The 18,494-nt window shown below is 33.0% G+C and overlaps 1 protein-coding gene across 4 annotated transcripts in view; it reads right to left on the minus strand.

The window, feature by feature from the left end:
• The window catches only part of Cntln (centlein), a 327,261-nt gene that overhangs the window by 107,183 nt on the left and 201,584 nt on the right, over window positions 1–18,494 (minus strand). For all 4 annotated transcript variants that reach the window (XM_076843415.2, XM_076843416.2, XM_076843414.2 and 1 more), the window contains exon 13: window positions 11,540–11,640. In XM_076843415.2, coding sequence (XP_076699530.1) covers window positions 11,540–11,640 — 101 coding nt within the window. The remainder of the gene's footprint in view (window positions 1–11,539; window positions 11,641–18,494) is intronic.

Below are 18,494 nucleotides of genomic sequence, written 5' to 3' on the forward strand. Positions count from 1 at the left end.
AAAAGTACAATAGATCTGCAGGTTAACAATGCTATACTTTTATTCCCATTTTCATTCTTTTGTAGACTATTCCCCCTTTGCCTTAAAAGCAGAATTCATTGCCTTTTTATCTACACAGTCACTACTAGTTTTGTTCTCTGAATCTTGTTCCCTGCCAGGAGGATCAGAGTGATTGCTGAACAAAGCAAACAGTAACAGAATTAAGGTGGACTGAAACTGTAACACCCCTACTAAAACCTTTTGTTCAAGTGAAGGATCCATGAGTTTGGCAGGGTAAATCATAAAAATCATGTTTCCAGAAAAACTATGACTTCAAAATAAACAGAAACCTAAGTATATATATTAAGTTGCTTCTACAAGTCATTTCCATGCTGGTTATGCAACTAACTACCAAAAACCTTTTGAACTAAGCAAAAATACGCAAGTAACTAAACAACTTCATAGGAAAAAAATGATAAATTTTCTGTTAATATTACTAAAAAGTGAAATTTACTAAAACCTGTAACATTTTTCTTATCAGATAAAATGTAGTCACAAATTGAATATATTCTTAATGTATTATTCTTGAAATATAACATTTCTTAAAGAACAAAAAAGGGGCACAAAAGAATACACAAAAGCTGAAAAAGGATACATATCTGCATGTTCGCTTGAGATGATTTTGCTTTAAAGTATGTTTGACTACTGTAGGTCAGTGTAAAACTTTGATTAATCAACAAAGGAAAAAGAAAACAATATTATTCTCTGTAGAGTAGAAATCCTCTTGGTATAAACAGTGACTAACAAGTTTGTTAGAGTGAATTAGGCATTTCTTTTGTCTTTGAAACATGACATACCCAATTAAAACTTCTGTACTCATGAAATAAATAGAACACTATCCTAAGGATAATAAAAGCTAGAATAGGTAGAATTTGCTATCTGGGGAATAAGTACCTTTACCTTGATAATAATCTATCCATTCCCAAGTTTCTTTTACTAGTCCCTTAACAACATGGTACTGAATTCATTTAAAATACTCTTTAAAAAATAAATAAATAATATGCAAATACAACTCATCTGTTCTAGTCATTTAAATATGTTACAGTTCTGAGTGAAATATTTACTCTTAAAAATAAGTTCTATAGTCAAAGAGCATAGAGTGCTAACAATGGCTAAATAACGCTAATAAAAATAAATGCTAAAAATTGATTAAATAAAATTCTCTGATGCTTTTTTGCCCCAGGTATATGTAAGACCCCCTGATAAACTGGATAAATGTATTCACCTGAGGTTTACTGTTGAAAAGTTGTTTTGTTTTTGCCTTCAAAGGTTTTATAAAGAACATTCAAGCAGTTAGGCCCAGGGCATAGAAAGAAATAAGGAACCAATTCTCTTGTCTTCATTGTCTTATTTTCAAAGATCTTGGAATTTGGGAAATGAACTAAGAGAACATAGCTGTAAACATATAGTTTCTTTTTTTTTAAGACAATGGGTGTTAGTGTGATCTCACTTCACAGGAGGTTTATTTTTAAGATTTTAGTTGTAAATATTTAAATCTACTATAAAAATTCATATTGATTTGTAATATTTCTTAGGTGTTTCTTCTCCCTCCATCTTTTTAACTTTTAATATGTATAGTTTAAACTTATTCTATTTTCTATATTCCTATTTTAATACTCTTGGCTTACTATAGGAGTCAAGAGAACTTCTTCCACTCCCTCTGAAGGTTTGAGTCTTTAATTCTGTTGACATAAACTGACAATAGATTCACAGGTCAAAAGGTACACCATGTTGCTAATGCACACATGGGTACAGGAACAAAATATGAAAACTAAAAGAAAGGGTAGCTTGTTGAAGCTTCAATACTGTCTCACTAGGGGAGAAGGAAATGGAAGAAGATATTAAAAAAAATTAAAGAGCTAAGTAAATGATTTTTTAGGAAAGGTAAATGGGCCTGAAGAATAGACAATAGACTTGGACAAAGTGAGGGGTTGAACTGCACTAACAATAATAATTGTCTTATCATGCAGATAAATACTCTTTCACATGATAATCATCAGAGTAATAAATGATGTCTTTGGTACAAAACAGTGGACACCTTTTAGTCTTCTTTTCTGTGAGTTAGTCTTTGTGGTTAATGAGATTTAGAAAGGGAGTCCAAGACAAGTGCTTTTCTTTTGGAAAATTTCCCTTTAGTCCAATAGGGAACTTCAGAAAGAGCTTCTCCCTGAGCTAGGGTAACAGAAACAAGGAAAGTTAAAGAGACCTTGATTCTAAGACTGCTTCGAAGGCCTTCCAATTTTCCTTTATTCAAAGTGCTTGGCATGACAAAACATCATACTTTGAGATACTATTTTCTGAGCCCCGTCACTACATTAAATAACTAAATTCCTCTGCAAATTTTAACTGCTTATTCTCCATTCAGATTCTTTTAACTATATTAACACATTATTTTAAAAACCTATTAGCATAATTTTTTCCTGATCTTGATATGATGCTTCCTACACATACTTTCTTAAAAGTCTATTAGCTAGTATACCAATTTGTGAGACCAGAAAATAAGTATTAATTTGTGTATGAACAATTTCCCAAAGAATAATGCTATTTCATTTTTAAGAAAAGCAAAATAGCAGTTTTAGTATAGAAGTACTTATAATACAATAAAACTATGTATGTTTGATTTTGCCTAGAGTTCCTGAAGCAGAGCTTCTAAAACCTTTAGAATTTCCTGATTGATCAAAGGAGCATCTTTTATTATTCATGAAAAGCTCCTTTCAACCATACCAGAATTCATGCTAATCAAACAATTCTTGGTGGATTCCTATATAACTTCAGGATAGGGGGTGGTTGCCAGAGAAATTCATCATGTGATCAGAAAGCTGGAATTTTTAGACCCACTGTCAGATTTCTGTAGAGGGAAGAAGAAGGGTTGGAGATTGGATTCAATCATCAATGGTCAATGACTTAACAATCATGCCTAGGTAACAGAACCTCCATTAAAATACCTAACAATGGGTTTCAACGTGTTCAATGGTAAACACATCTAGGTCTTGGGAGGGTGGCAAATTCATAAAAGGCATGGAAGAATTGTGTCCCTCCCTCCATACCTTGCCCTAGACATCTCTTCTATTTGGCTATTTCTAAGTCAAATACCACATAACAATCTGTTTAGTAGTAAATAAAGTCTTTTTCCAAGCCACTCTAATAAATTATCAAATCTGCAGAAGTGATTATGGGAACCCCCAACTTAAAGTTGGCTGGTCAGAAAAACAGAAATGGAAATCTGGGGTTTGCCAATGGGCATCTGAAGTAAGAGAAGTCTTTTGGAACTGAAATCTTAACCTGGAAGTCTGCACTGACTGAAAGTAGTGTTAGAATTGAAGGAAGGAGGAAACATCCCATTTAATTACTGTCAGAAGCTTGAGGAAAATCAGCTCAATCAGTACAATTTCAGAAAAATGAATTAGGAATAAACATGTAATAATCAGTGAGACCTGCCTTACAAAAAAACTTTTTGTTTTGTTAAATGCTGTTTTACATAAGATAGATTCACTGATCATAATTTGAACCTATCTTCTCTGAAAAGTGACCATAAGTCAATAAAAAATAAAGTCCCATTTCTCTTGGAGGAAAGCAAGAAATCAATTGCTTTTGGTGGATAGGACAGAATCTTTAGTCATTTCATATGACTACTACTATTAATATGTGGCAAATCTTCCTTGAGGTTCAACCTATGCCCTTTGACTTTATCTCAGAAGTCTTGGGAAGAATTTATTCAATCAGTTAAGTTAAAAGAGAAGTAGGTCATTTCTGTTATCAGTCACAACTATTCTAAAGAGGATGCTGCCAGAACAATCAAAGCATATTTTTCTATGAAGAAATGTGGGGAGATGGAAGAATGAGTAATTTTTGTTTGCTTGTTTATTATAGTTTTGCATTTTCTTCATTGTAAACTACACCTAGTACATAGGTTTCTTGGCCTTAAAAAATGTCTTTCATCAGGGATCCTTGATCTCATTAATTCACAAGGTTGGGTTATAAATATTTGAGTATGCTATATTCAGTTCCTTTACCTTGTAATACCCTCCTCTTAATTTTATGCTATTTCTTAAGTACATAATTTGAAAATAATTTTAATATTTTAAACTATTTTTTTCTACTTTCAAGTGTTTGACTACATTTTAATCCTTATTTTTACATTTAAATGAATTAGCTTTGGGAAGTTTAATATTCGAATTGGTGTTTATAATTTAATACAACAAATTATTTGTGCTAATTTACTTTTGTTGCAGCTGATTTTAGCATTTCCCTATATTTCTGATATTAATTCTCTTATTTCTTTAAAAAAATTTCTTCATCTTAAATTTACTACTCTCATAGTTTGTTTCATTTGTTATTTTATCTATATTTCTTTTTAAAAAATTTGTTCTGTTTAGTTATATACATGACAGTAGAATGTGTGTTTTCATATCACCCATACATGGAATATAATTTCCCATTCACATGATATATAGTTACACTGATTGTGTATTCATATATAAACATAGGAAAGTTATGTCTCATTCATTCTATTGTCTTTCCCATTCCTATCCATCTTCCTTTCCCTCAATTCCCCCAGCCCAATCTGGTGAACCTACTTTATTTATATTCTTAATGCAACAAGTAGAAGGAAGCTTGATCTCAAGTGTAATATTAGCAATCCAAAAACTTATATATAGATTATGTAAAATTATATTAATGCAATTAAAATTAATATTTATATATATATTTATATATGTAAAGTATATATTTTATATGCACAATGTACACAGAATATATTGAGGGCACTAAGAAAAAGAGCAGAGAAAGGCTTCTGATTAGAAGGGATACTGTGGTCCAAATCTTTCTAGATGGAAGTGACATGAAAGAAAGAGAATATTAAGCACAACTTCCCAGGACTATTAGATGATTAACACATTTTGGCTTTTTTTGAAAAAAGCATGAAGGTACTTAAAAATGTTCCCTTGACTCATCTCTATGTCAAAATAAGGTACCCATTTCCCAAGGTCTGATTTTTTTCAGTCAGATTCTTTTGGGTATGTATTCACCCACAATCTAAATATTAAGGAAAGTTGAGATACTTACTAGAAATTACAAACTCCAATTTTCCTCTGCCCATCTATTATGAAATTTCTAGTGTTTCCATTTAAGTAATATTTATTAGGGAAAGTCTAAAATTTATAATTTATTTACTCCATTCTGGATTGAACCAGACCATCTAGAAACCCATGTATTTGCAACATGTGTATTTTCTGTCATTGGTTTATACTTTTGAATCACAGGATGGTATATTATTATTCAGCAAATGCTTTATTAACTTCTCTGGATCTGAAATATAGATCCCTGCTCCACTGTAGTTAAGCTTGGCCATGTGATTTGGTTTGACACCTGGAAAAGAGAATCTCTATTCTGTCTTCATTTTTGAAAGATATCTTTGCTAAGTATAGAATTCTACATGGACAGGTTTATTTCTTCTTTTAGTACTTAAAATGTACTTTCCTACCTTCTGGGTTCAATTGTTTCTAATAAGAATTCTGTCATTGTATGTTGTCTTTTTAAATTTTTTTTTTCCTTTCTATGCTGGCAGGAGAATGAACTCCATTGGACCTTCGAGTCTGGAGATTGTTTCCTCTAATCCTTTTGAATGATGTTTTTCCTTAAACTTGGGTAGTTTCCCTACATCCATGTGCTAATTTAGTACGTAGTTAACAACTTGAGCGGGACCTTCTACATATCTTCAAAGCAATGTCTAAGAGCAGATTCTCCAAAATAGCATCCTCTCCAGCTTTCTTGATCACACTGGAACCCAGGATCTTTCTCTTTAATTTAGGAAGATTTCCAGACTTCACTTAGGTTCTTCATTTCTGTGCTGTGGCTTATAAATTCTCTAGGCAGCAAACTGAGGTAATTATAATTTTGTGTCCCCCTTCTCGGAGATGACATAGGTATATACCCAATGTATAAAACACATTTTTTGCATATATTGTTTAGTTTTTAATTATTCTATGGGAAGGTAAACTTGGTCCCCCAGGTCTACTTTTATTGAACAAGTTTTCCCTGGATAAATCCCAAGCCTAGGTGAATAGAAACTTCTTGTAGTAGATACATTTTACTCCTGCTACCTATTTGCCTCTGGCTATTTTTACAAGTTAAACATATCCTTTGAGCATGTCCTCTGGAAATCAGTTCTAACTCCTCTATATCTCCCATCTGAATGCTTTATGCCCCCATCACACTAAATATCTTCACTGAAAATTACAGTTCATTGAGTAATAAATCGTTACTGTAATCCCACCATCTCTGCCAAGAATTTAGCTATGTAGTAGAGATCTGAGCTGCTAAATGTTTGAGTAGCTAAGACAACAAGCCAAAATCAAAGTTATATATTTTCCTTTAATTATTTACTGAGATATTATAAGGAAGAGGCTGAAAAGGGGAAAGTGCCTACTTTCATATTCTATTTTTCTCTCATCAGCACTGACATGGGAGTTGTCTTAATATCAAGTGAGCTCCAAACAAAAGTTTCCTTCCACTAGTTTTGTGTACCTTAAGCCTAAGACAAGAGCCCGGAGAGGAAAAGCACAGAATCAGATTTTTTTTTAATATATATTTTTTAGTTGTAGTTGGTCACAATGCCTTTATTTTATTTATTTTTTTTTATGTGGTGCTGAGGATCAGACCCAGCGCCCCACATGTGCTAGAGGAGTGCTTTACCACTGAGCCACAACCCCAGCCTCCACACTGGGTCTTTAAAATAGGAAAAATGTTTTCAAGTTTATTGCAAGTTCTCTACTTCCTAAGTAGATCTGTGCAGAGGAACCCTCAGCCAAAGGGCAACCAGTAAAGCAGCTTCCAAATGGAGAAAGGACATAGGCTAGGGACACAGATGTTTATAAGAGTATGTTGGCCAGGAAGTCTTGCGCACTTGCTCAGTGACCAAGTAACTCCCTTTGGATACTGCAAAACAGTGGCTATGTGCCAACTCTGGTTGTAGGAGGGCAGCTTTCCCCTATAAGGCACACCATTTAAAGTCTATGTAATTACCTATGGTCAGGCCTGAAAAAGTGCATATCCAAGTTAGCCAGAAGCTAGACAGACTCCTCCATCTTTCTTACAACTCCAAGAATATTCATAAACATCACTTATGGTGTTCATTACTGAAAGACTGAGGGCCTGTATTTCAATTAAACAATACCAGAAATAAGCAAATGGGAAAACTCATTCATAAAATAAGCATCTATTTATTGCATATGGGTATGTGAGTTGGTTGAAACAGTTATCCCTATTGCGTGTCACCTAGTCCAGCTCCGTTTCAGTCTAGTCTGTTAAAGTTAAGTTCATTTCTCCACATTTCTGATTCTTGACCACAAAGGTGCAAGTGTATATATATATACATACAGAGCCTTTTAGGCTTGGTTTTGGTACTGACATAATGTAACTTCCACCCACACAACTTTGGCTAAAGTAAGTCACCTTGCAAATTAGCAAAGACCCATAGCAATTTAGCAAGACCCTGTCTCAAAATTTTAAGAATAAGTAAGTAAGAAGGACCAGCAATATGGTTCAGTAATAAAGTACCCCTGGATTCAGTACCCAGTACCAAAATAAATAAAGAAATAATAAAGGTGACAATATTTATGATACAACCTCAGTACCTCCTTAACACATGTCCATAACAATGTTCTCTTTTAAAAAATAAATGACATCGAGAAAGTTCTGGAGGGAAAAGATATTGTCCAATAAAATTTACCAAATTTATCCCTTAAAAATAAAGATAGTTGTAATATGTTCTCAAAAACATAGGCTCTAAGAAATACAGCAGTTGTGATTCCTTCTTGAAGGAAAGAATATATTTAATTATATCTGGTTAACCAAGAAAAAAATACATATACATATATGTGCGTGTGTGTGTGTGTGTGTGTGTGTGTGTGTGTAAATAATTCATTAAGCTAGGTGTGGAGGCACATGCCTATAATCCTAGTGGCTCAGGAAGCAGAGACAAGAGGATCGTGAGTTCAAAGCGAACCTCAGCAATGGTGAGGGAGTAAGCAATTAAGGGAGACCCTGTGAGAAATGTTTTTGTAAAAATACTGGCGTTTATCTTGCATAGCAATATTTTAATTTTAATGTCCCATGTAGAGAGCAGGTGTGCCCTGTTCTGAGTTATTCCATGATGTACAAAATAGCAGTTTTCAGGCTGTGCCTAAATCTGAGTCACTCCATTTCATACAGCAATAGTTTGTCATCAGCTAGTTCATTTTGAGTTTAAGTGCTGAGGTAGAATGATTCTACACCTTGTTTATACAAGTAAACAACTACCATCTGCCTAGCAAAACCATAAGGCACAAATTGATAAATTAATTAATTGTGTTAATAAAGATGACTACTTGTGAATTTACTGAATTACTCACAAGCCCTGCATGAATGTATCAAAATCATAGTGGAAAAATCAGGTCTATGAGCTAATCAAACCAGAACACCAAATAAAGCAACCCTTTCATTCAAGGCCCATAAAAGGAGAAGTACCCTGAGACTGGACACAGCAGCACACTGACCTTGTTACCTGGTATTTTCAAGAGCCTTTCCTAGGAAAATTTCCACAATGATGAACCTTGGAATCTTTGTCCTTGGGCTTTAGCAGAGTACAGCTTCTCCTGCCCTTGATGACCACTTGTAGTCCACTTCAAAGTGACACCTCAAGGTGATACTCTGAAGCTGTCATCCATGTGGACATTGGAACTTAGAATAAGTTCCTGAACTTTGACAGCTCTGCACCCTGAACAAGTTCTTTGGCTGGTTCTTAATTTTATCAACCACCTACATTAACAGCATTCATATCTGCTTTCTGCTTTTGCTCTCAGTTCAGCCTCCTAAAGCCCTGTGGCTGCCTTAACCCTTTCTTAGTCTTTCTATACATATATGTATGTATATGTTTATGTATATGTGTGTGTGCATATATTTTTGAATGTGTGAGTATATGTGTGTATATTTGTCCAAAGTATAATCTGTGATTTGAGTGTTGCAGACATTGGAAATTAAGATTGGAATTAAAGAACCTGTAATTGTCTGTTTTATGACTATCAGGTAACCCACAAGTATTCAGTCAACTGCCATCTCTAAATATGTGTAGTGTGTAGTGTGTGAATTTATTGCTATTAAATAAATTCTGACCCTGTGGAATGAAATAAACATATTTGGTCTCTGTTAACGACACCGTGTTTACAATACTCCTAAAACTGAAATACTTTAAAAAAATATATGGTAGTTGTATCTTCTATATTTTTGTAACTTCTTGCTCAACATAGATGGAGTTATACTATCTCTTGAATCAATGAAATATTTATCCAAAGTTTAATAGTTCAGGGCTGGGGATGTGGCTCAAGCGGTAGCGCGCTCGCCTGGCATGTGTGCGGCCGGGTTCGATCCTCAGCACCACATACAAACAGAGATGTTGTGTCCGCCGAAAACTAAAAAATAAATATTAAAATTCTAAAAAAAAAAAAAAGTTTAATAGTTCATTTACCTCTTTTTAAGTGAGTAGTCTTGGGAATTGAATCTAGCACTACACATATGCTAGACAAGTGCTCTACCATTAAGCTACATCTTCAGCCCTTTTTAAAATTTCTTTAAAATTTTGAGGTAGGGTCTCATTAAGTTATTCATGCTGGCCATCAACTTGTAATTCTCCCACCTCAGTCTTCCAAGTAGCTAGGATTATAGCCTTGTGCCACTGTGGCAACTCTCATTTGACTTCACCTCAACTTCTTTCTATTTCATTCCAAATAAATATAATAAATTTAAGCCTTTTTGGGGGCTGGGGTTGTGGGCTCAGGGGTAGAGCACTCACCTAGCATATGAGAGGCCCTGGGTTTGATCCTCGGCACCACATTAAAAATAAATAAAATAAAGGTTTTGTGTTCAATTACAACTAAAAAATAAATATTAAAAAAATTTTAAGCCTTTTTTAAAAAGTACATAAATTATGGAATTCTTTTTAAATAATTAATTTATTATGTAAGCTATTTCTATATAACCATTAAGGGATGGTTGATAATATTAAAAATTTTGTTTATAATTGTTTAAGAACTAGGAGTTTCTTCTTTGCTTTATTCTTTATAACCTTTCTTATGCTTAAATATTTATATCTGCATATTTTTTCAAAAACAATGTTGGGGGCTGGGGGTTGTAGCTCAATGGTAGACTGGGTACATCACATGTGTGAGGCACTGAGTTCAATTCTCAGTACTACCTATAAATAAATGAATAAAATAAAGGTCCACCAACAACTAAAAAATATTAAAAAGAAAAAACCAATGTCTTTATTTTTCAAAAAGTAAACCAAAGATAATACCTCGGAGACACCAGTATTTCAAGAGTAAATGGAAAAAAGCCCAGTGAAAGAGAGAGAAGATATAGACAAGAGCAGGAAAAATGCATGTTTCAGAAGACAAAAATTAAGTAAGCTTGAAATGTAATGAAAATTAAAGATATAAAACAGAAGGGTTCAGATACTGGTTTTCAAAAGTCAGTAGTGACCTAAGTAAGGGCAAGTGGAAAAATAGGAATTGAGACAAAAGCAAGAAGAAGGATAAAGGAAAAGTGATTATTAAGTATAAACTGTCAACAACCAAAAGTACAATGGAAATAATGAGACTGCAGAAAATTAAATAATAATAAATCCTGTCATATCAATCTTATTTACTTTTTCTAATGAGTTACTGACTTTGTATGGTAAATATTGTTATTTATTTACTTACTTACTTATTTGCTTTGGTACTGAGAATTAAACCATAGGGTACTTTATCACTGAGATATAATCCCAGTTATTTTTATTTATGAATTTTTAAAATATTGATACAGGATCTTGCAAAATTGCTGAGCTTCTTGCTAACTTGCTTACATGGCTTAGAATATTCAGTCCTACCACCTCAGCCTCCCCAGTCAATGGGATTGCAGGCCTGTGCCACCATAGGCAGTTAATGTTTCTATCTTGATGAAGAATAATCTTACATTCAGAGCAATGACCATATTTCATATTATAGAATAATTTTAGGTTGTTGGTGAGAGATATTGCACATTTTAAGTTTTCCAAGTTTCGTTAAGTTTTTCAAGTTTCGTTCTAGATCTAGATTTTGATTACAATAAAATAGATGCTATCTAAATGATCTTTTAAAAATGTAATGTCAAGTGAAAATATTTAGAAAATATTAACCCCACATCTTTTACAGAACAGTAAATAAACATAACTAAGAAAATCTTAACAATAAACAGTAAAAATGAGTACTTTTTCTCCTTATCAAATCTCTCCTACAAGGTTTTCATAAATTAAAAATCATACCACAGTGGGATTTTTAAGTATTCACTCTCTGATTTTCTCATAAGAGGAAAAATGTTAATGAGTTATCCATAAGTGGTAAAAAAGAAAGAAAGGGGTAGATTTTTTAGAAGAAACAAACTAAAACATGAAGAACTATGAAATTTAACAATGCTCTGTTAAATATTTTCAGAGAAAAAATTGTACCTTCTCTTTTCTCTGCCATACATCTATTCAATTCTTGTATTGTTGCCTTATCAATAGATATATGCACTTTAAGTTCATCCAATTCTTCCTGAAGATTCATTCTATGAAAATTAAAGCAATGAATAATTACATAAATATATATGTTAAGGAATGCAAACAAATATTTGTAGCAAATAAATATATTTGAAAATACATAAAATGGAAAATGGTAAAACAAAAGCAAAAAATATATTAATCATATTAACATCCTCAAAATTATAATTGATTTTTAATGAGAATCTAGAAAGTAAAATGCTTTAGTTAAGTGATTTCTGGTAACTTTATCATAATAAACAAGGTAAATACCTAAAGTAGAGACTAATTTTTAAAAATCATGTACTGAGCTGCTTAACCACTTTCTAATACAAAGATATCTAGGTAAACTAGTACTAAAAAGTATTACACTTCTCAGAAGATGATGTACAATCAATCAAAAAACACATAAAAAAGTTCATCATCACTAGCAATTAGAGAAATACAAATCAAAACTACTCTAAGATTTCAACTCACTCCAGTCAGAATGGCAGCTATTATGTATATAAACAATGATAAGTGTTAGCAAGGATGTGGGGAAAAAGGTTCACACATACACGGCTGGTGGGACTGCAAATTCGTGTAGCCAATATGGAAAGTAGTATGGAGATTTCCTGGAAAACTGGGAATGGAACCACCATTTGACCCAGCTGTCCCTCTCCTCGGTCTATATCCAAAGGACTTAAAAACAACATACTACAGGGACACAGCCACATCAATGTTTATAGCAGCAAAATTCACAATAGCTAAACTGTGAAACCAACCTAGATGCTCCCTCTAGTAGATAAATAGATAAAAATAAAATGTGGCACATATACACAATGAAATATTATTCAGGAATAAAACAGAATAAAATCATGGCATTTGCAGGAAAGTGGATGGAGTTAGAGAAGACAATGCTAAGTGAATCCCAAAAAAAAACATATATCAAATGTTTTCTTTGATATAAAGAGGCTGATTCACAATAGGATAGGGAGAGGAAGCATGGGAAGAATAGAGGAACTGCAGACAGGGCAGAGGGGTGGGAGAGGAAGGGAGGAGGCATAGGGTAATTAATGATGGTAGAATATGATGATCATTATTACACAAAGTAAATGTATGAAGACACAAATGGGTGTGAATATACTATGTATACAACCAGAGATATGAAAAATTGTGCTCTATATATGTAATAAGAATTATAATGCATTCTGCTGTCATATATAAATAAAAATAAATTAAAAAATAAAGTTAGAGAAAAATAAAACAGTCAAATTACAAAAAATATTGAATCTTATACTTTTTTTTTTAAAGAGAGAGTGAGAGAGGAGAGAGAGAGAGAGAGAATTTTTTTGACATTTATTTTTTAGTTATCGGCAGACACAACATCCTTGTTTGTACGTGGTGCTGAGAATCGAACCTGGGCCGCACGCATGCCAGGCAAGCGCGCCACCACTTGAGCCATATCCCCAGCCCGAATCTTATACTTTGATGTGTTAACTTACACATTTTTGTTCATACAGACATAAATACATATACATAAGGAGTTTTAAAAAATTTAGATCCTATGATCATAGATTTTTTTTGTTTTTAAAAAATTTTATTGTGACATAATTATACTTAATGGTGGGACTCATTATGCCATATTTACATATGCACATAATATAATTTGATCAATGTCATCCCTAGTACCTTCCCTTCCCTTCCCTTTCTCCCTACTCCTACTCTGCTTGCTCTATTCTGATGATCTTCCTTCTATTGTTATTATTTTAATTAGTTTGTTTTAATTATATAGATAATTTGGATTCATTGTGGCATAACCATATATGGACATAGCATAATTTGGTATATTTCATCCCCAAGGACTTCTACAGGCCCTCCACTGGTCCCTCCTTCTTGATCCTCTTCCTCTACCATTGGTCTGTCTTCCCTCTGTTTTCATAATATCCCCTTTTTATTCCTTTTTGTTTTCCTCTCTCTCTAGCTTTCCCATATGAGGCAAAACATTCAACCCCTGACTTCTGAGTCTGATTTATTTCATTTAGCATGATGTTCTCCAGGTCTATCCATTTACCTGCAAATGCCATTTGAGATTACCAATTGATAGGAGGAACACATATATAAGTACACATATACATTCAACACAGGATGATTTGGAGCAAGTTCCTCATTTGTTTAGCTAACACTATGGACAATACCGAAGTAAGATGGCTCCTTCAAGGGAAAAGCAAATAAAATTTATCTCAACCCAATAAAGATACAGAATATTTGAGAAACACTATCAAAAACCTTGAACTTATTAACTTTTAAAACACTTCACTCAAAGAATAGCAAGATAAGATTTCTTTTCAAGTGCTGTGGAACATTCACCAAGTTAAGACAAATATACTAAATCACACATCAATTATAAATGAACCAAAGTCATCTAAATAGTGCAAAGCATCTTCTACAACCTCAATATAATTAAATTAAAAACCAATATCAGAAGGATGCCTAGAAAATCCCCTAATATTAGAAATTAAAGAACTTACTTCTCAGAAAGATTGACTGCTTGAGCAAACATAGTCAAGTTCCTGTTGCTTCTTAGACCCAACTGTACATTTCCTTATAAAATCAAGTTTTAGCAAACAACCCCACTAAGTCTAACAAGGTCTCTACTCATAATATCTGATCACCATCAATATCTGACTGTGTACCTCATCCTCCACTATTCCCCAGATGATGTCTGAATCCCTGGTCTATCTTTATGAAGATTCCAGTTAAGACGATTTAGCCAGAGTCCCCTGATGCTTCCTTAGTAATTTTCCATCCATTGACTCTTACCCTGCTCTGGCTGTAAATTCTCACTTGTTCATGCAATGTTCAGAGTCAATCCCAATTAATCTCTCTCCACTACAGTAAAATTCTATGTATTCTATGGTGAGAGTCCTGAATGAATTCTTCTGTACCATATTTTAATATGTTATCATGGAATAATTTTTTGATTAACACTTTTAAATATATCTCATGAAGATGACTAAAAAGGAGTTAGAAAATACTCTGAACTTATAAAAAATGAAAACAACATTTCAAAAATTGTTAGGTGCAGCTAACCCAATACTTAGATGGAAACATAAAATGTTAAATACTTATATTAGAAAAGAAAAAAGATCTACAATGATATAAGCTTCTAAAAGCGATTTGCTTATTTTTCTATAGAATCAACTATCCTTTTTAAAATTTATTCTTAATATATTCTGAATACTAATCCTTTGCTGGACATAAATAATGTAAACACCTTTTCTCACTCTGAAAGTTGCCTTTTAATTCATGTTGCCTTTCAAAGTTGCCTTTAATTCAATTGTATGTTTCAAGGAACAAGGCTCTTGGTTTTAGTACTCCCCAATTTATCAATTTTTAGTTTATGTTTACTGCATTTTGTGTTGTTTAAAAAAATCTTTGTGTACTACAGGGTCACAAAACTGTTCCATGCTTTATTACTTGGCCCATTATAGCTAGACATATAATCAGTATAGAATTTATTTTTGTTTTTTGTTTGAAGTAAAAATATTTTATTAAATAGGATTTTTAAGTCAAATTTCTTAGGATTTCTAGCTATATATAAAACATGTAATATTTAGTTATTTCCATTTTTCATTTGGTCATAGTGAACATACTTATATGTTGATATACAAGATTTTCCTCACTGTTTGTTACTAGAAGTGAAACTATTATATCTTTGAGTATATTATTAATCATATAGAAAGCATATTACAAACTTAAAAACTATGAAGAATAATATAACAAACTTCATTGTAACAACCAACTAGACTTAAAAACAACAACATTATGTTGTATTTAAGTAATTACTTTAATTTTGCGAAAAAACAAAATGAACCAGGAATGGTGGCCCATGTCTATAATACCAGATGCTCACTGGGCTGAAGCAGGAGGACTGCAAACTTAAGGCTATATTTGATGAGGTATGATGCTATTCTTTTTTTAAGAACCCAGGGCAGGGGCTGGGCTTGTGGCTCAATGATAGAGTGCTTACATAGCATGTGCGAGATGCTGGGTTCAATCATTAGCATCACATTAAAATAAATAAATAAAATAAAGGGGTTTTTGTTTGTTTGTTTTGTTTTTTTAAAAAGAACCCAGGGCAAGAAACTAATATACATTGAAAATATACTGTTAAAAAGCCTGAAGTGGTTTTTAGATAAAGAAACTTATAGATAACCTATCTCAAAAGAAAAAGGGTTGTGGAGATGCAATGAAGTGGTAGAGTACTTGCCTAACATGAGCAGGCCCTGGGTTCAATCCCTGGTATTAGAATGAATGAAAGAATAAAAGAAAGAAAGAAAAATCAACCTGTAAGTAGTCTTACTCCATTCAATAGTCGACCTTCCTTCAAGCTCTGGAAATAATCAATATCTTAAATCTGATTTGTTTCTTTCTGGTTCATGCCTTAATATTATCTGTGGATGTATGTGTACAGATATGTATAACTATATTTTTGTTAATTTTTCATCTAATTTTATGATTTAAACAAAATTATACTTTTTGTAGATGTATAATAATGTATGTACTATTATTCAACTTCTTTTAACTCAATGTTTGTTTTTTAAGCATTTCCATTTTAATGCATATAAATCTACTTTATTTATGCATGTTAGATGCAGTATTGTCTCACATTATTTATATACCACAGAGCAATTATGTTATCTAATGGACATTTAGATAATTTCTAATGCATCACTATTACAACACTATGGCAATAAATAGCCTTATTCCAATATGTAAATCAATGGTTGTGCAACTGATGTGATTCTGCAGTCTGTATACGGGGTAAAAATGGGAGTTCATATCCCACTTGAATCAAAGTGTGAAATATGATATATCAAGAACTATGTAATGTTTTGAACAACCAACAATAAAAATTAATTAAAAAAATAAAAATAAAAAAAAATAAATAGCCTTATTCATGTATAATGTTTTACTTCATTTAAAAAATCCTAAGAATCAATTTTGGAGTGATATTTTTCTTTTAAGAGTTTTTATATTTCCTAGATAGAAAAACACGGGGAGCACTGTGTGTGTGTGACAGTGGTAGAGCACTTGCCTAGCATTCTGTAGATCCTCGGGTAAAAACCCAGCACAGTGAAACAAACTAAAATATTAGGAAAATAATTTGCCTATAATCCTACATTTTTTAAAGTTTTATATTTTTATTTTTAAAAATTTTTTCTAATTAATTATGCATGACAATAGAATGCATTTTGAAACACTGTACACAAATGGAGCACAACTTCTCATTCCTCTGGGTGTACATGGTGCAGAGTCACACCAGTCGTAAAATCATACATGTCTACAGGGTAATAATGTCCGTCATCTTCCTACCCCACACTCTCTTCCATCCTCTCACTCCCCTCTACCCAATCCAAAGTTCCTCAATCTCCCCATTCCCCATTATGGATCAGCATTTGCTTCACAGAGAAAAGATTTGGCCTTTGCTGTTTGGAGTTATTTTGCTTAGCATGATATTCTCCAGCTCCATCCATTTACCTGCAAATTCCATAATGTAATTTTTCTTTATGGATGAGTAAAATTCCATTATGTATATATACCACATTTTCTATATCCATTCATCTCTTCAAAGGCATCTAGGCTTGTTCCATAATTTAGCTATTGTGACTTCAGAAGCTATAAACATTGATGTGGATCCATCACTGGACACTATGCTGATTTTAAGTCCTCTGGGTATAAACCAAAGAATGGGATAGCTGGGTCAAGTGGTTCCATTCCATGTTATCAGAGGAATCTCCATATTGCTTTCCAGAGTGGTTGCACCAATTGACACTCTCACCAACAAATACATGAGTGTACCTTGTCCCCCAAATCCTCGCCAACATTTATTGTTGCTTGTATTCTTGATAATTGCCATTCAGACTGGAGTGAGATGAAATCTTAAGAATACTTTTGATTTGCATTATTCTAATTGCTAGCAATGATGAACATTTTTTCATACATTCATATATCATCTTGTGAGAAGTATCTCTTCAGGTCCTTGGCCATTTTTTGATTGGGTTATTTGATTTTTGTGGTGCTTAGCTTTTTGAGTTCTTCATATACCCTAGAGATTAGTGCTCTCTGATGTGTGAGGAGTAAACATTTGCTCCCAGGATATAGTCTCTCTGTTCACCTCACAGATTGTTTCTTTTGCTGAGAAGAAGATTTTTAGCTTGAATCCATCTCATTTATTGGGTCTTGATTTTAATTCTTATACTATAGGAGTCTTATTAAGGAAGTTGGGGCCTAATCCCACATGATGGAGATTAGAGCCTACTTTTTCTTCCATTAGACACAGAATCTCTGGTTTAATTCCTAAGTCCTTGATCCACTTTGAGTTGAGTTTTGTGCATGGTGAGAGGCAAAGGTTTAATTTCATTTTGTAGCATATGGATTTCCAGTTTTCCCAGCACCATTCGTTAAAGAGGCTATCTTTCTTCACTGTTGTTTTTGGCACCTTTGTCTAATATAAGATAATTATAATTTTGTGGGTTAGTCTCTGTGTCCTCTATTCTGTACCACTGGTCTACCAGTCTGTTTTGGTGCCAAACCATGCTGTTTTTGTTATTATTGCTCTGTAGTATAGTTTAAGGTCTGGTATACTGATGCCACCTGCTTTACTCTTCCTGATATGGATTGCTTTAGCCTTTCTGGGTCTCTTATTTTTCCAGATGAATTTCATGATTGCTTGTTCTATTTCTATGAGGAATGCCATTGGGATTTTGATCGAAATTGCATTAAATCTGTATAGTGCTTTAGGTAGTATGGTCATTTTGATAATATTAATTCTGCCTATCTAAGAACAAGATAGATCTTTCAATCTTCTTTGGTCTTCTTCGATTTCTTATGGAAGGTT

This window comes from Callospermophilus lateralis, chromosome 2 (genome assembly GCF_048772815.1).
Source record: "Callospermophilus lateralis isolate mCalLat2 chromosome 2, mCalLat2.hap1, whole genome shotgun sequence".
In the NCBI taxonomy this organism is placed as follows: Eukaryota; Metazoa; Chordata; class Mammalia; order Rodentia; family Sciuridae; genus Callospermophilus; species Callospermophilus lateralis.